Source organism: Amblyomma maculatum, chromosome 8 (genome assembly GCF_055883805.1).
Source record: "Amblyomma maculatum isolate TAMU_Amacu chromosome 8, ASM5588380v1, whole genome shotgun sequence".
NCBI classification, from domain to species: domain Eukaryota; kingdom Metazoa; phylum Arthropoda; class Arachnida; order Ixodida; family Ixodidae; genus Amblyomma; species Amblyomma maculatum.
In genome coordinates, this window is record NC_139351.1 from 34,199,192 (window position 1) to 34,221,025 (window position 21,834).

The following is a 21,834-nucleotide window of genomic DNA, read 5'->3' on the forward strand; positions in this document are numbered from 1 at the left end:
TTTATGCATTTGCATTTATTGGTCTATTTACACTATCTTGCGTTGTTCACTTGTGCTCACAAATGCAACACCAAAAACCAGTCACTCTAAGCACCTGTCAGCCTTCGCTTCTATATCAAAGCCTATTTTAGCCACGTGATCTAGAAAAGTAAAATGTCGCAGGCACACTGAGACCATGTTTTTTTTTTTCTTTTTTTACAGCCATCGTTAGGTTTTTCGGCCCTGTAAAATTATATTAAAAAGTTAACTAATATATTGTCCACACCCATAGACAGTCTGCACCATGCAAAATATCAGCCTTGTAACGTGCACAGCACATGGACAACAGTCCAGAAGATTTGTTACTTGTTTTTCTGCACATTAAATAAGACTGGACTGGTGGAACTCGAAGTCAGACTTCCATACTGCACTGTGCAGTAGTGAAATTTATTTATTTATTTATTTGATATTTATTTAAGCAAACTGCTAGCCTCATATTTGATGTCATTGCAGAAAGGAGGCACAATATACACTGAAACAAACACAGTTCAAGTAAGCATGTACAAAATCAACCAAAGCAGTACATATGCACAGTGTGTCCATTACACAAGCACAAAACCAGAAGAAGTGGTATGTTGCAAGATGTAGGACACACAAAGGGATGGCACCTATTTACAGACACTAAATGTAACAAAGAACCAAGGCACAAAGCAAGGAACAGATTATTGAATCGGATATCAATAAGGATGTCATTGCTACAGAGCACTGCAGAGCTTTGTTTGGTATGCTGGCAATGAAAGTTTCAACTGATGTGCAGTTGATAGCACCACTAGGCAAACTGTTCCACTCGTGGATTGCTTGTGGAAAAAATGAGTACCTGCATATGTCGTTGTGAAATCTGCATTCAGTTAAGTGTTTACTGTGTTTTGTACTGGTACCGCATGTAAGTGACGCTACTAAGTGCTTACTGGTATCAATTTCCGTGCCGCCATTAAAGAGAACAAAAAGAAACTTAAGGCGAAGTAGTCTGCTTCGGTTTCGAATAGTAAGAAGGTCAATTAATACTGTAGGGAAGTCATGAAGCCAATACTTGTCAAAAATAAATCTAACTGCTGTCCTTCGTATGTTCTCCCATTTTCCTATCCACTGTTTACAGAAGGGAACCAACATGTTCGATATTTGAGTACAGAGCAATCAAGTGACGTGTCTGCTAGGCATTTGGTGCCGATTGATGCGGATCTGAGCGAGTATTTTAGGGAGTAAAGAGCTGCGAGGGCTTTATTAGCAACGTATGTTACCTGTTTCTTCCATTTAGATGCAACATAATTATGATGCCTAAAATTTGTAATTTTCCACATTTTTTAACATCTGTCCATGCAGGTAGTATGAGGAAATTCATTTGGATCTTTTTATTCATCACAGTCATGCTAACCATTTCTTCTATTGGCCAACTATTTAGAGGGGATTCCTCCAAATCCCCCCAGGTGGAGTAGATTTCTAATAAGGGAGTAATTAATCATTGTCATTCACCCAAGTGCAGCCATACTGCTACAAAGGAAAGCTATACAGCTTTCTCAGAAACTTCGTAGTTAAAGAAAAATTTGTCCTGATCCGGGGATCAAACCCGGCACCACCACCTTTCTAGGGCAGTCGCTCTACTAACTGAGCTAACCGATAGAGCCCAAAATTACAAACCCGTCAGTTGAGCAGTGGGAGGGGCTTCTGTCCAGTTCCGACCCGCAAGATCAGCTAGCGCTGGTTGAACGGGCCGAAGAGGCAGCAAGAACCAATGGGATCCTGTACCTAGGAACACCACCTGCAGCTCAAGACCCCAACCTCTGAACCCCTTCCCATTTTGCGGAATAAAGTTTTATCCTGCTACTACTTGCAGGTCAGCTTTCCTCTGTAGCCGTATGGCTGCGCTTGAGTGGATGACACTTTTTCTATATTAACCACTACTGCGATATTTGACACAACAGTGTTATTTTTTCAAACACACTGTTTAAGGTTGTCTGGTCTTCAGGACAAGTTATTTCCTTGTGGGTAATGCAGTCACCTGCAAACATTCTTGCTGTTATATCAGGGTTATGGGGCAGGTCTCTGATACAAAAAAGAATGATAAAAAGATGTCATCGCTGGTAACTATGGTAACTCTATGTGCAGAGACAGCTTTTCTTGTGTTAAGTAGATTTTTGTCCCGAGTAGTATGTGCGTGCATGCATCGGCCACCATAAACGTTGCCGCACATTGCCTCAGCTCGTGACACAAGCTGGCGCAGGCTGCGAGGGACCATACACTGAGTAGAATAATATCAGTCGACACTTGGCTGCCGACCTGTTCGCTTCATTCGCATTACGATCCATTTAATTTGTAGGGGACTGTCACATGGCCGATTCAGAACTACCTTGAACTTTCTTGGCCTAAAGGAGTGCAAGGAAGTCCTAGGGAGTTTTGCTTCAAAAGAGTCATCGCCATGTCGTAAGGCCTGCAACGAGCTTCTCAGAGAAGCCACCAGGAGACCCATTAGGTGCTGTTTATTTTGCAGAAATACATAAAAAAATAATGTTAGAAACAAGTGATATACTGTTACACTTACCTTCGTAAAATGCAATTATCTAGACATTTATCCAGAGTGGTTATCAGCGTGCTCATGTTTTGTTGTGTCATATGGCGATGAAAACCATATCGTGCAACTGGTCTACCTGCTGTCTGCACGTGTGAGCTGCAAGCATCCATGTGCGTGCAACAGATCAAAACAGGTGACACAGGCACGGTCAAGCAAAAGGATGCTGCAGTTGCAAGAATCAAGCACAACTGACCGAGCTGGAATACTAACTTTATGCAATAAAAACTAATATATTTAAGAGCAAAACTAAAATTATTGAAGATAAAGTTTATTGGAAACGAGAGTACTCCGTTCACCCTTAAAGGGAGATGACCGATCTCCCTTCGCTACAGACTTCCTTAAACTTCCTTTCCTAAACGACTGCCGTGTGATACGGCACGCATCTCCCTTGAGATAAAGATGACCTTGGGTGCAGGGAGTTGAAAGGAGTTCAACCGTGCCCCTGTGACAGGGGGTAAGTCTCCGTCCTTCGACAACATGAAAGCATGCCGTGAAACAGTGAGAGGCACTGCAAGAGCAACAGTTGCATGAACAAAGAGAGAAGACTCACAAGAGCACTGCCTGTCGCAGTAACCTCCTCTCTCGCGCCTCGAGGGCCCCGCCACTGTCCAGGGGTATGAGGTCTGCCTCCGAGAACCTTGGAGCAACCGAGTCAAAGGCAATACAGACAGCCACTTGGCACAAAGGCCTCACAGGGAGAGACAGGCAGGCTGTTTAATAGGTACAATACTCCCCATAGCCAAGAACAGCTATGTAGCCAGACAAGAATGCACTTCACCAGCAGACAGTCCTAATAACAGAATGCAGAAGTGGGGACCCAGAAAAAAGCCCTTTGTCACTCACTGCTCTCTGCATATCAGTTTTGGTGAAAACATGCCATTCAGTAGCAACTCAAACTTACAATAACATCGCACAAATTAAAGAACAGGAAAACCATAAACTCCACATTTTTGAGCAGTCGATAGCATGTTCACCCCCACAACTGAAAGCTATCTCATTTCTTCATGATGAAAACACGCGATTATTTCTGATGGGCTAACACTGCAGCCATGTCCTCCTGTTTCTGCTTCTGCCGCCATTAAGTGGGGGGGATGGGGGGGAGGGGCAATTTCTTGAGAAAAGTAATTTGTTCCTGCACTAAATGTAACCCTTGACTAGTTTTTTTTGCAGATTCCAAAAAACAGGATTGTTTTTACAATAGGTACATTAGTTCCCAACATAAATTTAATTAACACCCTGTCAGCAACAGGAACAACGGTAAAAAAAAAGTGCACATCATAAAGGGCTACGAATGGCATATGATTACACTTTCGAAAGAAAACGGACACAATGTTGGAAACATTTTTTAATTTTATCACCATAAGCAATTTTAGAAGCCACTGACACTTCAGCTATCGAGAACCAGAGCATTTAAAAAAAATTTCCAAGCTTTGAGTAAATATTCTGCTCCCAACATTGTAGGTTCTGCTCATGTAGCTCCATGCTAAAAAAAGAAAGAAAGACAAAGAAATATGGGCCTATGAGCCATATTTGCCAAGATATGCTAGTTTATTATGAGTCCAAAATTTGCATACAGAAAAATGACAAAAACAAAGGGCTGTTTACTCAAAATTTAGTGGCATCAGGAAATAAATAATAACCTACTGGGAAGTAATCCCTTTTACTATTTAAGTGCAAGATTGAATTCTGCACAAACCTCCCGAACAGATCACGTGCACAAATAGCACAATTTTTGTTTCAAAACTGGTCCATACTGGTCCATAAAGGATACTGGGGTCTTCCGAACGTGTCAGCGTCGTCCCCGTCCACATCAAGGTCAGCATCGTCATCGTCGGCATTGCTGGATGAGCGGCAGGCGATGCTGCTGCTGCCAGCAATGACCCAACCAGCGGCACGGTAGCCACCTTCAAGCAGTGCTGTGGCACGAAGTCGGCTTTGACCGGCCCACTCGTACTCGTCGAATGTTTCAGTGCTGCCCTCGCCTTCATTGCCAGTTCCGTCTACGTCGATTTCTTCATCCATGGAGTCGTCGTTCTGCAGACCACAACGTGGGCATCATAAGAGAGAATTCTTTTTTTTTTTATTTGCCGGATGATCTCACACGTGATGCAACAATCCTATGAAGTAATTGGATTTGGCCTCAGCGATTACTTGGATGCTTTTACCCTTATGAATGTTTGTACTCCAGGCTGAGGTTTCCCACAAGTGCTACAAAACTTTTCTGATAAGCAAAGGTTGGCAGAAATGGATGCACATAGGAAAACCTTCATCATAACATTTTTGTGCAAATTTTTTTTTTGCTCCTCACAATTTGTTATTTATGGATAACATGCTTTAACGGCCGATCTTGCAGGGGAACCCACGTCTCCATTTAATGAGGTGTGACTGCATGCGCTTTATGCGGCCAAGTATGCAAAGGGTGCATTATAAAAGATGCGGCAGGTCTTCACTGCTATCCAGGTGAGCTTGGACCTGTATCACCACATAGAGTTATATATGCAGTAGGCAGGTGATATATATATATATATATATATATATATATATATATTATTTTTTTGTTTTTTTCTGCCCACAATATCTAACCAGAGCTATGCAGTATGGACACAATGTGATGAGGATATAGACTATATTCCTCCAAGAAAAAAAAAGAAAAAGTAGTCAGAGACTATCAGTGTTATTCCGTGACTATGCCTCTGGCACTACTTCAAACATAAGCATGATGAACGGAAAATAAAACTAAAAAAGAGAAAAACTGTCAGAAAGACGTGACAGCGAAGTCCTACACTCAATTCTTTCTGCTGCTCGCTCAACAACTGTCCTAAGTTGCACCTTTTCCATGTTAGTATGTTAAACAACCTCCAGGATATTACAAAAAAAGCCTGACAAATAACTAGGCCTAAACCATCCATGGTGGGGGAGAAGTGTACCGAACTCCGGGCAAGACAGCGGTCCACATGCTCTGCCAGCTCATCAGGTGACCCTTCCAGTGCCCGGTGGCAGACTGGGCAGCTGATGCTGGATGAAGGACCCCTGTGCCGCTGCTGGCGGTTGCTGCGGACCCGGCTCAGAAACTGCGAAGAGGATGCATGCATGGCATCAAGTGCATGCAGGAAGGAAGGGACACAGGAATATAGTGCAATGCATCCCCTGAAGAGCCAAAACAAATGGAAGAAATTTCCTACAAAGAAGCAAAAACTTTTTCCAACTGGTGTGCATAAAATAATAATAAAATTAGGAGGGGCTTAATCCAGTTATGCTAATACAAGCGTGCTGAGAGATACCATTTGGCTCATGGTCCAGGTCAAAGGTCAGGTCATGGCCAGTCATAAACTAACCAATGCCAGCCTTAGTTTGAATCACCTGCAGCAGTCCAGGTGGTTGTGACACCACAAACCACAAAAGAGCTTAGCCAATCAGATTGCAGCACGCGCTGCTCATGTAGTGCTGAAATTCTGTGACGCTGGCTTGGAGCGACGGCGCCATGACTGACGGGCTGCGCATGCTTTCTCCATGTGCTGCTCACACCCATCGCGCTTGTCTCCTCTTGACTGTGGCAGGTGTAAGCAGACGCCTGGCGGCAGCTCCACGTACTGATTGTGTTCATCGATGGGCAGTTTTGTGATGTTCGAAGCGCCATTGCAGCTGCCTAAAGGCAGCTGCACAAACATCACAAACATCACAAAGCAATTTTTTATGTACCGCCAACACCAAAGACAAGTGTCACGGCAGGCATCGAAAAGGGAAGTAAAATGTGAAAAAAGTAAAATGTCTTCTTGTCCCGTCTTTTTTGTGCAGTTTTGTATTTCTTTATCGAAAAGGGTATGCATCTTCGTTTTCCTGGTTGCGCAGACTGAAATTGCAAGCCATAAAGAAAACAGCAGGGGAGAGCTGAAAGAACATCCCAGCTGTGAAGAAAAGAGGCAGGACAGATCTATATAGACTTCAGGAGGAGAACAAAAGGAATAGGGAACAGAGGCGCGGTCCCGTCCTATCGCTGTAAACCGGTCGCTAGTTTCTGACACGTGTAGTATGCGTGCTCAACCGCCAAATATCTGGCAGAGATCATACCGTCAGCATCTGCGATGCCCGCGTCAGGCGCAGTACGCATGTGCAGACCGTGTTTGGCTGACGCGCGGCATGACATCGGCACAGCAGCGCTTGACGCGTGTGTTTGGAGCCGGAGCTTCAAAGTGGGGATGCACCTTGCTTCCCTTGCGTCCTGCTTTTCTCAGATGAAGCATTTGCCTACTGGCTTGTCTTTATAGTATACTTTAACTCTAGACAGGTGGCAGGAATTGTATATGCAGGTGAAATATATATGCAGTAGGTCAGGGCTCTACAGCAGCAACTAGAAAGTAATAGGAATTATATATTGCCTGCAGCAACAAGAGAGAGCAAGCCGGCTGTCCTTCAATGCTGACCCCATTATCGTTAACCCATGCTATACACTAGCTAATGACTTCCTTGACCTATGCTCTGTTTTCTCCTTTACGCAACTCGTAAAAGAACCCACTAGAACAACAGATACTGTTTCAAACACTCTTGATCTAGTTTTTACAATGCAACCTTCATTCGTTTCCAAAACTACTTACCTACCATGTCTCAGCGACCATACACTCATAACTTTTGAAATTAACACTTCTCCGAAAAATGTGAAGAAAACAAAAATAATTTATAATTACAATATGGCTGACTTTGGCACCATAAACAGTGAGCTCTGCATATTTCTGGAAACTTTCTTGGAAGACTTTGTTCAATCCAATTGGGACTTGTATGTAGCGAAAATTAAAGACTTAACAGCTAGGCACATACTAACATGCAAGATTACCTCTAACAGCAACGCTCCTTGGTACAACGCAAATATCAACCGGTTGTCTAACAAGAAAAAGGGTCTGTATAAACTCGCAAAAAATTCCTCTAACAACAACCGCTGGAATACTTATAAAACAATTTCGCACGAGTACTAACAGCTCTAGAACAGGCAAAGAATACATTTTTACAAGTTACCCTTCCATCAATGCTATCCACGAACGCACGAAAGTTTTGGCGCACTATTAACCCAAGTGATAGCGATAGCATAACTTTTGTTGACAATACTGGCACTAGCATCACCCCCGAACTGCAGGCATCTGTGTTAAACGATGTTTTCAGATCGGATGTTTCTATCTGCACTAATCCCCATCTTCCAAGTACAGAATCACTCGGTTATATGCCCATGTATCCTGTTACAATTGACCTTGATGGTGTTGTGAAATTGATTAACTCTCTAAAAATATCCGCCGCTCCGGGTTGCGATCTACTCATTGCCAAGTTTTTAAAGTATACCAGTGCTTATTCTTCCACCATACTAACAAATAATTTCCAGTAATTGCTTGACCAGGGTTCGCTACCAGCCGCATGGAAGGTCGGGAAGGTGATTCCACTGCACAAATCAGATAACAAACATTCTCCACTAAACTACCGGCCAATCTCGCTCACCAGCATTCCTTGTAAAGTTCTTGAACACATCCTGTTTTCTCACATAGCTAATTTCTTAGAATCAAACTCTTGCTTCTCGCGATTTCAACACGGTTTCTGCAAGTCATACTCATGCGAATCTCAACTTGCATCTTTCACTAACAAGCTGCATGTCATTCTCACTAACCGACTGCATATTCATTGATTTCGCCAAAGCGTTCGATAAAGTGTACCACAGCTTACTACTGTACAAACTACAGAAGCTCAATCTCGACTCAAAATTTCTCAACTGGCTTGAAGCTTTTCTTACTAACCGTCAACAGTTCGTTTCAGTTAATAACCTCACCTCAGATCCAAGTATGGTTCACTCAGGTGTCCCCCAAGGTTCCGTACTTGGTCCACTTCTTTTCCTTATTTGTATTAATGATCTATCTTCCCACATTTTATCTAACATTCACCTATTCGCCAAAGACTGCGTAATATTTAGGGAAATAAAATGCGAAAGCGACATACTAACTCTTCAATCTGACCTCGATTCCATCTAAACCTGGTGTAAATCTTGGCTAATGGACCTCAATGTTTAACAAGTGCAAATTCACACGTGTGTGTAGAGTGACTACTGATTTGCCCTCCTATCACCTTAACGGCATGCTTCTAGACTCAGTATTCTCTTATAAATACCTCGGTGTTCACATTACTAGCAACCTTACCTGGACTGTTCATGTTACCCATGTTATTAACAACAGCAACAAAATACTTGTATATCTTCGTCGTAACTTTCGCAAAGCACCTTTTTCTCTTAAACTTCTACTTTACAAGACACTCGTATTACCTAAAGTAGAGGATGCAGCATCAATATGGGATCCTTACCAGCAAAACTTAATGCACTCACTGGAAATGACCCAAAACATTTCTATACGGTTTATCCTCTGTAACTATAACAGAACAGCAAGTGTATCCAGCATGAAAGCCATCCTCGGTCTGTCATTCCTCGCGTCTTGTCGCAAAACACTTCGCCTTCGTCTTTTTCATAAAATGTTTCACCATTCTCACCTGGGCTAAGAACTTATTTCACCCCCACAGTACGTTTCAGCCCGGATGGATCACGGCCACAAAGTTGGAGTACCATTCTGCAGAAAAAAACCTACTTTCATTCCTTGTTACCCCGTACATCCAACAAGTGGAATCACCTTCCCCCATCACTGGCACTAACCAATGACCACCGTTTATTTCAAGAATGCCTCAGCTAAAAATGCATAACCAGCAACATTTTGTAAACCTATGCTCATATTGTTATGTTTTGCTTTTTATTACATTGTATAACCACTCTCCTCTGTAATGCTGTATGGCCCTGAGGGTATTTTAAATAAATACATAAATAAATACTATACTATTTGCACTTACTTGGCTCCTGTAAACCAGCAGCGCATACAATTTCAAAGGCAAAAGTGGCAGATACCATACCATACGAAATTCTGCTATACATGGTGTGGCGATGCGGTTTTGCAGATCACAACTCTTGCACTTAGTAGACTTCGGCGTGATCGTGAAAATCTGTACCGCATTGAAGCATGCCAAAGCAATGTTATGGTAGTAGTTTTGAGGTTAACAACCCAAGACGGATTAAACAGGGCAGGCAAAGCCACGTAAAAGACTCTGGATCAATAGACATTTGGTAGAGCACCACATATGTTAGATATGCAAACTACAGCGTAAGACCATAAATTAGGGCAGCACCAGCTAAGAAAGCACAGAAGTAGCCGGAATGGCAATGCCTTACCATATTAATCAGCCACGACTACAAAGAAGCCAGGTGCTGAGTAGGGCATCGGCTGCAGCATTGGGACATAAGATGGTGGTCGCCGAAGCAAAGACACACCGAAATTTAGAACTTTATATGATGAGCACTGACACGGAAAATTTCGGCCTTCTTTTTAAAGGATCCACTAAGCACATGTCCCTAGGTGGAGAATTTAGTTATATAAAATGCCCAATCCCATCGTTTAGTCACATATGCAGCCTTAACGAAACGACCAGCAGAGATGTCCTCAATGCATTATCTCTTCTTCTGGCAAGATGTAGACCAGGAACAGAGACGACAGGCTCATAAAAAATATAGTTATTGTTCAATGTCAATCACATATCGCATTGCCCATGTGGCCTAACCACTGCACCAGAATACCAAGGAGGAGACGAAGTGCTCCTTAAGGTATGAGCACGCTTGTTGCTTCCATTTTCCTTATTTGAATACAATTTTTCTGACTCCTATAATATCTTTAACTCTCCTTTCTCGCATTCCATCTACAGCTAGTGCCCCAAGGGAGACAAAAGTTTGTCAATCCAGACCAAGTGGTAGAGCTTCAGGCTCGTCCTCTAAGTGAAATCTGTAACACAGCTTGCAGATTTCAAGACTGACTTACCGCTCGGCGTCGGTTTACTCCGTTGATGCAGCCACCAGAAGACGAATCGCAGCGATGTCTCCTGGCCACATTCCTGTCACAGTCCAACAAAACGAAATTAGATCAGGAGATCACACCCTCATCGTGATTCGGAGTTTGACAATTGCACCTCCAGCAATTAACGAAAGCTAAGAAGGCTGAGCACAGTGCACCAGTGCCTACCTAGCAATCCCTTGCAGTCTGTCCACTTCAAGCTGCCAGTGCTGCTCGAGCTCATGCGGCCGCAGAGTCACTCCACACACGGGGCAGCCGAAGGCAGCCGCCGAGGCGTTGCGCCGCTTGGGCCCTGCGCCACAGGTGGTCAGGTACAGACCAATACCGCAAATTCGGCACAATTTGAAGGATTTTGTAATGTTTACGTATGAGCATGCTACTTCAGCACCTCAATCTTGATAAATATAGGAATCCCCACAATTTCAGCTCTTTCTCGGCGCACTACCCCAGGCAATTTCTTCAGTTTGGCTTCCCTTAAAGCGCCACGCAATTATCATTGCTTCTGCATCTTCAGAACACGGCAGAACAGAATATGACCGCATGTAGGAGTATTTGTCACAGAAGTAATTTTACAACAGCTCTTCCCACCGTACATAGGCTGGCTGCATTAGGGTGGACGTCATAATGAGCAATTACTCCTTTATTACAAATCTGCTTCATCTTCTGTGATTCCCCTAAAAATCTGATCTGACTCAATGATAATGCCGGGGGTTCTGCTAGTGAATACAGTCAATCTCGGATATAACAAACTATTTCGAAAGGGATGGCAAAATAGTTTCATATATCTATGGTTCAATGTACAAAACATGTCAAGAGACGAGCTCCTCTGCAACACAGAAGCGTAAATTTGGTGTACCCAAGGTAGCAGCACACTTCATGTGCTGCACTCCGGACTACTAGCAACCCACCGGTCGCCTCTGGTGAGTGTGGCGACCGGTGCAGAGGACATATGTGCACCCTAGCGCCGAGCATCACCTCTCACTGGACGCCGAAAAGAGGAGCGCACTCCCATGTGCCACTCCGTAAATGCGAGCACATGCTCTATATATTCAATATAATCAGATCAGAGCATCAAAGCTCATGCTGCTTGCATCTAGTGTCTAGTAACGCGTGGCGCATGTGCCGTAGGGTTTGGGGTTCACATCAAATCTACAGTGGACGGTGCTTTGAGGAACACCACCGCTCACCATAAAAGGTGTAATTCTGTTACCTTCACATTATAAACGTATAATAACCCAGTTAAAACAGCGTACATTTTAAGAGGGTGGAAAACTGGGCAAGTTGGTATGGATTCATCTTGTTGTGGCACCAAGGACAGAAGAAGAGTGTACATTTGATTTCTCCGTATCCTTCAGTAGCGAAGCAGGCCACGCGACAACCACCGCAGTCTTTAGTCGTCGACAACTGGTGCATTAAATCTGGCTTCACACATGACTGCTGTCATGTGGGAAGCCAGAGAAGGCCACTTTCAAGTGAACTACACATTCCCATTACCAAGAGGTTTTGCGGCGGTAATGTTGCCGGCAGGCACCCAAGATTGCGCAGCTGACCTGTCTTCTTACGCAAGAAATGACTGTACAGGCGTCATTAGGAAAAGCGCACATTTGAAGAGCGCAGCATGAAGTTGGATATATCGAATGTTTCGCTGAGCGCGAGTTCAACAACGCGAGCAAGACGTGTATACATTTGCTTGGGATTTTCAAGAGGATATTCTGAGAGTTCAATATAAGCAATATATACACAATATATCCAGGATTGACTGCAGTTCTTTTTTTTTTCTGGTCGTATTGCACTTAGACTTTTTTGTTCAGCTGGGAGAAAATCGTGCCCCTTATTCTATGTGGGTTTCTGAACTGCATGTTTTTCTAAAAGCTTATTTTATACAGTAGACAATGTTGAGAGCACTATGCATTGAAGTTTGTGGTCTATGCGAGCCGTTTAGTATAGAGCTGGAAAAACTTTCTTCTATTTCAAAACACAAAATCTTTAACGCAAATCCTGGAAGTGAGAGAAGCAATAACGCAGTTTTCCCACACAGTATTATTAATTTAAACAGCGCGAACACGAAGACAAAGGACAAGATAAAAGAAAGCCACATGTACTGTGGCTTTCTTTTATCTTGTCCTTTGTCTTCGTGTTCGCGCTGTTTAAATTAATAATGAATAAGTACCAATTTGCCCAACAAAGTATCTTGGTTTCCCACACAGGTTGCTTATTTATACGCAGTCGAAAACAGATATTTCGAATTTTGATTATATCGAACTCACGGAAAATCCCATTAAAATATCATGCAAAAGTATAGAAAAGTTGCTTCGTACATCGAACTCCAATTTTACCCGTCGTTGGATATATCGAACTCCGCCCTACGCACTGGAAGTGCGCCTTCCCCAAAAACGTCCGCATCACCGTTTGCCGCATGACGTTTGCAAGAGCCGGTGAGTAACGAAGGAGAGGGAGCCGGTTCGGCGACGGTCAGTCTAGAGCAGCGATGAGTCTTGAAAAGCACGTTTTTCCCAAAGATACGGGCAGCTGTCGCGATGTGTGGCGCGCGGCACCAAGCGACCTTTGCGGCTACGAGAGTGGACGAACGAAAAGAAACCAGTTTCGCAACGGCCGACCGAGCAATGCTGGGGGTTGAGGAGATGAGAAACAACGCGAAAAGGCGAGGTGAGGAAGGAAAGAATGTGCACATCCTCACTTCGCCCTTTCGCGCTGTTTCTCAGCATGCGTGCGTGCGTGCGTGTGTGTGTGTGTGTGTGTGTGTGTGTGTGTGTGTGTGTGTGTGTGTGTGTGTGTGTGTGTGTGTGTGTGTGTGTGTGTGTAATACCCCAGTCACACGGCAAGTTTAGTGGCACTTTCACGAAGTGCACTTACATAGGAAGAGTGACACTTTCGGTGCTCGCTGTCACACGGCAAAATCAAGTGTCATTTTGAAATGACGGCAGTGCCGATGCGGATGCTGCAGCCCTATGTGGAAATTAATTCGTTTTCACAAAAATACCTTAAAATTCAATTTTATTGCAAGCACAATTACCTTAAGCTAATATTCAGTTTATTTGTGCATTTCAGTACATGGTTTTCTCACACACACACACAAAAAAAAGCATCGCGATGTCGCACGCGCTTTTCGCTAACATGCATGGTTACTGCTGTTTACAAGCAAAACCGACCTCGTTTATTATATATAGTTGCGCTACTAAGTGCGGTTATCGTGAACGTAGCTTTGCGACTTTGATTTGCATCGTTAACCGGTAGCGCCTACGTAAGGAACGGGCACCGGTGTTCGAGCGCGAAAAGTGCACGAGTTGTATGATTCAGAGTAGCGTGCATTTTTGACACGAAATCATGTTCGACGGCGCTTCTATGTCCAGCGACGCAGCACCACGCATGACAGCATCGTCACAGCGTTTCCTTGGCGTGCAATTGTACACAGCGTCGAAAAATGTCCAGTTTCCGCAGCATCACGAAAGTAGGCGAGAAGTTCGCAGCGTTCACAGCCCCGGATGCTACGAGCTTTCCGCTGTAATGCCGCCCGTGAGCGCCCGTGAACGGCAGAGCGCGCGGGGCAAGTAGCGCTTGGCCGTGCGCTCCTCCGTGGTCGTCGCTAGGCCTATAGTTTGTTTGGCATCGAAGTATCAGTGGGCGGCGCTTTCGTATGGCCAGCTTAATAGGATATATGGCTCACTTGTGGCACTGCCTTGAGAGAAATGAGAATAATGAGAGAAATGTGCAATTGAAATCGACGACTCCTTAGGAGCGTAGCTAGCGTGTACGTGTACTACAAGGGTGAGCTGCGCCGCGCCGCCGGGAACGATGGCTATGAAGTAGTGAGCAGAAATTTGCTTGTATCGCAGCAATTACTCCTGCTGGCGACTCGGTACGGGTCAACGATCCCCAAGAAGGAATAATTTCTGACATTGATTTACTCCAGGGAGTATTATTTACGGAAAAAACGAATTCTCGCACACTTTTCTGACGCCGGTGACAGCGGGGTCGGATGCGCCGTAAAGGTGCTGGCTTGGAGCTGCGGCGGCTTGTGGGAGCAAAAGCGGTGCTGTCTTCGGCCGGCGCTTGAGCGAAATGCTGCCGTGTCAAGTGACGACGTTCTAGAGATTGGGTTACAAATAACTCCAACTTCTTTTATGCAGCTTGAGATACCGCATACCATCGAGGTGCAGCAGCAGACGAACGCCTTCGCCTTAGCGCAAGCACTTAGAGCGAGGGTAGCTATTCAAGTGTACGCATTGTTTTTAGTTGGTGACAGCTTAAATCCCTTGCCTATTAATAGAAACGCTCATAAATTTACGATAAACATTTCAAAACATTGTAATTCTCAAAAAATGTATGAGTAATATGAAGTGCCCTGTTGTCGAGACTACACACTCGCCTGCCGGCCAAAGTGTAGTGAGTTCCCCAAACTCACTTTGCGCTGAGTGTGTTCGGCAGCGAGTGTCATTAAAGTTCATCGTGTGACACGATGCGAATGACACTAAAGGAGAGTGCACTCGTTGAAAGTGACACTAAACTTGCTCGTCTGACCGGGGTACCATGCATGGGCACTGTTGGCGCTATGCCGATTTCGCCCCTAAAACCATGGCTGGTCTTTAGGCTCTCCTCGCTCCCAGTCGTGCTAAGCATTTTGGCGCGCTGCCAAGAAATGCGCTGTAGACTACGACAATGACGGCGCGAAACCGAGGGAGCCGCTAACATACTTTTTTTTTCTTTTTCGAATTATCAGCGGGAAATCTGGGATGTGAATTTATTACGCGAGTGAGTTCACTGCGCGAGTAAATATGGTATCATATGTCACGATGGCGAGCGGTGTCTCGAACCGATTTATGCATACTGAATTATCGGTATGTAGAATTATTTTGCGTTCCCCTTCGATGTATCCGAGTTGAGGCCTTCCAATTTCCAAAGTTGCATCTTGTTGGCGCTCGGTACTTTGCAAAAGAATACGATATGAACAGACGCTCTGCTAACTTTACTACATTCCTGGCGCCTGTGTGCTGTGCGATGTCAGTGCCCGTTAAAGAACCCCAGTTGGTCGAAATTTCCGGAGTCCTCCACTACGGCGTCTCTTATAGCCTGAATTGCTTTGGGACGCTAAACCCCACAAGCCAAACCATTCCTGTTAAGCGGGAACGCTTAGTCAATTCCGCATATGGTCTCAACGGTGGACAGTTCCCCTTCCAAGCAGGTACCAGCTCCTACAAGTGAGCAATTTAGACGTTCCACCGTCTACGCCATTCGACGAACTTCATGAATGTTAATGCAAAGCAATTCGGTTTCAGCCGCTTCTTGCGATTTCTATAGTTCTCCGCAAGCCACAGCGCACAGAGCAAATAGAAACTATTAGTACCGTATTTTGCGGTGTATAAGACGCGTTGTTGTTGTTTTTTTTTTTTTTACAAATATTTCGGTAGTGCGTCGTATACAATACAGCGGTGCGTGTTATGCGCATTTTTTTTTTTTTTTCGTTTTGCGCAATGGTCATATGTGAACTTTATCGTGAAACGGTAACAGTAGCGACACCTGCGACTACAATATTTACAGTCGTTATTGTGCTCTAGAATTGCACAGCCGTCTCACTGGGTACATTTGATTATCAGTCCCGGACTCTCCGGGACTACTTGCTGACAGCTGTCCGGCGTTCGATTTTCCTCGTACAGCCTAGAAGCCCCACCCACCAGTAAAGCTCCTGGGCCGGCGGCCATTTTGAGTTAGACCCCGAGCGCATTCGTGTTCCTGCTTCTTGCCTTCATGTATTATAACGAGCACCCTCATTTCCTCTTCATTTATCGGCGTACGATATCGTGCGCTGACATAATTTCTCTAAGCAGCTATAAGACGTTTGAATCTTGCGTCTTCGCTTTCTTGCTTTGAATTTCACTACACCTGGAAGCCTCCAGAGCCCCGAGCACGGATTGCCAACTGTTTCGCGATCTTTTTAGCGGAACTGCGTACCGCTTTCTGTTGGAGCAGCTAACGCTTGTTGTAAATGCTTTTGCAAACGATTTCGAGCGCAGTGAGCTGTGCCCTTAGAAAAACTTTGTGAGCAACAAGAAAACCTTGCCAAACTGGTCTGTAAAAGGGTTCACATTCAGGCATGTCACGATCCGTTCGCGATTGGTTCGAGCCTCTGTTATCTGTCTTCAGTATTACACGTAAACCAAAAGATAAACGTGTGCGCGGCTTCACTACGAAAGAACTGAGTGGTGGTGACTCGGCTGGCATCGTCTGCCAAGAGCAAACGATGGAGGGAGCAGAGGGAGCTTGCGAGGTCATGTGATCATCACGGTGCTTCCTGTCAGAGCGGAAGCCGAGACCTGCCAGCATGGAGGAAGGAAGTTGTTTCCTTCCTTCATGCCTGTCAGCAAGTAGTCCGAGACTCGAATGTAACCACTGGCAGAATGCCAAAAGGTGGCGACGTCCATGCTTTTACCCTTTCCACGCTGTCAAGACAAGCCAGATCGAGCTCCCTCTCTTGCCCAGTTACGATTTACATTTACAACATTGTTTGGTGGCTGCTGGATGTGTGTTTTCTGCTTCCTGCATGTGTTGTGCCGCTTGCGTCAGAGCGCCCGCTCGCAGCGACGATCAGCTAAGTATTTATGAGAGCAAAGAGGGCGCATGAACGCTGTCGCGAGAAATCGGCGATTGCATACCAAGATGAAGCCTCTTTTGAGTAATAACAAAGTGTTCCTGCTCTCACTGAGCGAGGGTTTTGTTGGCGCATAAGTGTTGCCTCTTTTTCTCCTATCATTCGCACGCGCACGTAGCAATTGCTCCCACACGCGATGGTCGAGCAAGCATCATTATCAGCCTAACTATACCCGCTGCAGGCCTCTCCCATATTTCTCCACTTAACCCGGTTCTGTGCTAGCTGCATCCACTTGACCCCTCCGAAGTTCCACCTAACTTTCTGCCGCCCCCTGCTACGCTTTCCTTCCCTTGGAACCCAGTTTGTTACCCTAAGCGACCATCGGTTACCCTCTCTTCGCACTACATGTCCTGCCCATGTCCATTTCTTCTTCTTAATTTCTACTAGAATGTCGGTAACTTGAGTTATTTCTCGGACCCACTCTGCAGGCTTCCTATCTCTTAATGTTACCCCTACCATTTTTCGTTCAACCGAAGCGTTGGCCATGTGATAGAGCATCCGCCTCGCATTCGGGAGGTACCAGGTTCGACACCTGGTGCCGCCGGGTACCCATCGGTTTTGAATGGGTGCATTACAGGGTGTCTAGCAACCGGGAAAATCGGGAATTGTCAGGGAAATTTCATGCACCGGGAAAAATCAGAAATGTACGGGAAACCATCGAAAATTTCGCCAAGGCAGGAAAAAGGGCACGATATATTCTTTTGTTTTAGCGCGAGGACCCCACAGCGGCCGCGCCTCAGGGCGAGGCGTGGTATGTTACTTTGACGCCAGCGCATAGCTGAGCTGCCATGATAGAAATCAATATGCACGTGAGTTTGGTGCTCAAATATGCGGACGCGCTGCGTGCGAGTAGTACGCGACAAAAAGCAGGAATAATCGTTCCGGCAGCGGCCAGAGCGAAAGCGATCGGCGAACTGAGCTGCAGCTGAGGTCGTCCGTTGTGACACTCCAGCGGTTGACCGCTCACGTCTTCGCGATCTCGCCGCAGGTTCCGCGCTTCGTGTGCGCGATAAAATATTGTTTAACACTTTCATGTCCACTATCACGAACTCGGTACCGGCATCGCACTCCGCGCTAACGCCGAGGTGAAACTCGCGTTGGGTCGCGGACTTCTTGGCAGATTGGACTTTGCGCCGACCGCAGTGCGCAGGCTAGTACGTGGCGGCGGCGTCAACTCAAAAGTGTACCGTGATCCGGGATGCAATTCGCGCTGTAATTTGATGCCGCAGTGTCGTCATCGGGCAGCGGGGTTGATGTTCCGCGCGCATCTAACAAGTCTGGTACAGGCTGTAACTCATGTCCCGACGGAACGCTAGCTTGTGGCTGGCGTCTTCTGGTTTTTGTTCTTACGGCTTCTTTCTTACGGCTTACGGATTTCTTACGGCCCATTTCTTACGGTTTCCGAAGGCTTTTTGCGTGCACGGGTACAATCTACTGTTTTCCGGCATCTCGATCGCAAGCAAAAACTCTACACAAAGCGGTGCATCGAGAATTACGAGCACAAACGGAGACGCGCATGAAGCGGCGGCCACGGCGGCGAACGCAAAACAGCAAGAAAAAAAACACGTGCAGATCACGCCAATCAATGGGAGACGCGGAAAGGCGCGCTTGAAAAGAGAGCCGCGTGAGAGCTAATCAGAGCCTACAAACGGCCGGCCTTCGGAAAACCGGCGCGCGCAGCCTGTCCGCTTGAGCGAAGCCATTTTGAGATATCGCTAATTGCACAAAAGAAAACAGTTTTAAACAATTCTTACATCGTGCTTTTAATTAAACCTAAGATGGCGGCGATCAGCCGCATAAAATCGCCCGGCTGCAACGTCCGCGGCGCGCAGGAATTTTCAACAAAATTTTTCGAGGGGCATTTCGTGGCTGCCGTGACGTTTTGAAAGCCGATTTTATCGCATTTCCTGACCGAATTCAGCGTTAATAATTTGAGTGCAGGTGCTCGAAAGGATAAACGTACTGAAAATGAGTTTTTCTCAAAATCGATTTTTGACCATTTGCGACCGTTCTGAATCGCGTCTCCCCTTAATTAACTCTATGGCTGTTATCTTTAAGAACTTTCGCTACTGCAAGTCTTCAACTAATTTTATTTTTCAGCTGATTGTGCACTTATCAACAATCTGAAAGTTTGCAGCTTAAACGCAGTTTCCGCCGCCACTATATACACCTTGGCATGGCCGGTCTCTCAGCGCGCTCTCCCTCGAGACCGGCCGTGACCTAGGGTGCCTCGTATCGAGGCACCCGATATACACCCGAATTTTGACCAATCAAGACCGCCGCTTTATTTATATTTTTTTTTATACATGGGGCCTATAGGAAATTTCGCAACCGATAGTATCAAAGAGCTGTACTGAGGCTGGCATCAGTGTGATTTTATATTTTCACTAAACTTGCGACGTTTTTACCCGCCATTAACACTAATAACAGCCTTTCACTATTGTAAATTGGAGAATATGATTAATAAATAGGTTTTTGTTGGGAATTATTCGTCTATGCTCATTATCATCAGCAGCTACATTTTTTAGCCTCTTCACTCGTTAGGGAATTTGACCTCAAATAATCAGGGAAAACCTGGAAAAGTCAGGGATTTTGAAAAAAAAAGAAAAAGTGGTTTGCTGACACCCTGTATAAATTTCCCCCGGCCTGGTGCTCGGCTCTTTGGGGTGAAATGCTTGGACCAAAAATGTTGGTTCAAAAAAAAAAAAAAGCCATATAATTGGCTTTTGCAGCGCGAGGCGGACGTATTGTTGTCCGATGGCGGAACGAATTAATGTCCCATCCACCCAACTATTTGGGACCTATGACCCCTTTCCCAAGCATTTCACCCCACAAGAGCCGAGCACCAGGCCGGGGGAAATCCTGTACCCAGTGGAAACCGATGGGTACCCTGCGGCACCATGGATCGAACCAGGTACCTGCCGAATGCGAGGCGGATGCTCTACCACAAGGCATTATTAGCATGCATAGTCAAACCCTATTGGTCTAACCTGAATAAAGTGAGGTGCGTCTTACACAAGGGTGCGTCCTATATACGAAATTTTTGTTTAAAGCCTCTAAATATGAGGGATATCGTCTTATAAACAGTAAAATACAGCATCTGGCTTCAACGCTCGCTCGCAATGACGCTTCACGCCACTGCACGTTAGGCTCGTATGTTCACTTATTTTGAGCCCACAAGTTAACTGCAGTTAAAAAATAGGCTACAGCGCCAGAGGTCCCCGAAAAGGCCGTCCGGCCAGCGCACTCATCAAATCAGGCGCACAAAATCTCATTTTCAGCCAACCATAGTAGAAACTGCTCGTACCATCCCGAGAAGCCATTCAGTAGAGAACTCACTCAGGTGGCGGGCATACCCGTCCTCCACATCGACGTCACCATCGCCGCTTTCGTCCGCACCAGGAGACATGCTCTGCAATAAAATAAAATAGACAAGGAGGACGCTCAAGCTTTGTCTTGGGAGTCAACTCTTGACAGCGTATTCTCATCCCGTTATTTTTTTCTAATATTTTTGGTTAAAGGACAAAATACATCTCGAGATTATGGTAAAAATCAAAAGATCAAGCACGACAATATTAAAGAAAAGAAGCTTTACAATTTGTCATTGAAAATCGCATAAGAACTGAGGTTCCACCTTGCGGAGGAAACCTATTACTATCGCTGTGGTATCCCACGTGACTACATCTCCACAAGATATCACTGATTTTCATAAAAGCCCGCTGCTTCTTTTTTTTTTTTTCTAGGAGTGCTTGTGACTTTATTATACTTTGCGCTTTATCCAGTGCGCCTTTAAATAAAAGCTACTTTTCCTTTCGCATCGCAAGTGGCATGCTTTTAGATTTTGCCACTAGATGACGCCACTGTGTTTTGAATTCCGTACAAAAAGCGACGAGTGTGTCCCATAAAACTTTCGTCTACGAGGCGTTATTAGGGAGTTTTAGAATAGGGGGCCCCAAGCTTTGGGGCCCCCAAGGAGCTTGGGGCGTCGAAGTGCGCATGCGCAGAACGTAAGGCGCGCTTGGGGTCTTGGGTTAACACTAGGGGCGGCCCCTATTTTTCGGAAATAGCGTTCGCCCCAAGCCACCGTTGGGTCGCTTGGGTTACGGCAACATGGCGGCGACCGGCCAAGCGGCGGCCGCTCGCCTCGGCACACATTCGTCGTCACCGCTCCATGGTGTCACGCGTTCATGGCAAACGAAAGGCCAACGAAGCTTATGCTATGTTTCATGATGCCCGCACCACCAAATTTTAGCAATAAAACGCCCTATATTTTCTGATTGCTTCCGGATTTACCGAGCTGCTAGGCCTAGCGAGTTCGCCTCGTTCGGTTGCCATGGGGACCAGACGACGGAAAGCGCGGAAGGTTCAAATGAGTTTTCCCGGCCTCGGCCTGGATTGACAATTGGCCGATTTCGTCTTGTATGACAAAAACAGTTTATATAACTGGTAGTTTTAATATAGTTTTGTGCAATAGTAGCACTTTTTGATGAACAAAATAGCGTTGTTGGCTCTTATATATTTAAACGCTTTTTCTTGGTTTACCGTCGTGGCGCTGCAATCGACGAACGCAAGCCCGGCTCCGCTGCGTCGGGAAAACCCCTATTCTAAAACTCGCCGCTCGGCTAGCACGTTGCGCCGCCGCACGCTATTTCCTT

At 45.5% G+C, this 21,834-nt stretch overlaps 1 protein-coding gene across 1 annotated transcript in view; it reads right to left on the minus strand.

Moving 5' to 3' along the window:
* RNF220 (ring finger protein 220) overlaps nucleotides 1–21,834 on the minus strand; it is a 68,009-nt gene that overhangs the window by 30,332 nt on the left and 15,843 nt on the right. The window contains exons 2-7 of the mRNA XM_084576199.1: nucleotides 20,519–20,591; nucleotides 10,684–10,807; nucleotides 10,483–10,555; nucleotides 5,533–5,676; nucleotides 4,377–4,639; nucleotides 3,156–3,242 (exon numbers count right to left, since the gene is read on the minus strand). Of these exons, the coding sequence (XP_084432325.1) occupies nucleotides 3,156–3,242; nucleotides 4,377–4,639; nucleotides 5,533–5,676; nucleotides 10,483–10,555; nucleotides 10,684–10,807; nucleotides 20,519–20,591 (764 nt within the window). The remainder of the gene's footprint in view (nucleotides 1–3,155; nucleotides 3,243–4,376; nucleotides 4,640–5,532; nucleotides 5,677–10,482; nucleotides 10,556–10,683; nucleotides 10,808–20,518; nucleotides 20,592–21,834) is intronic.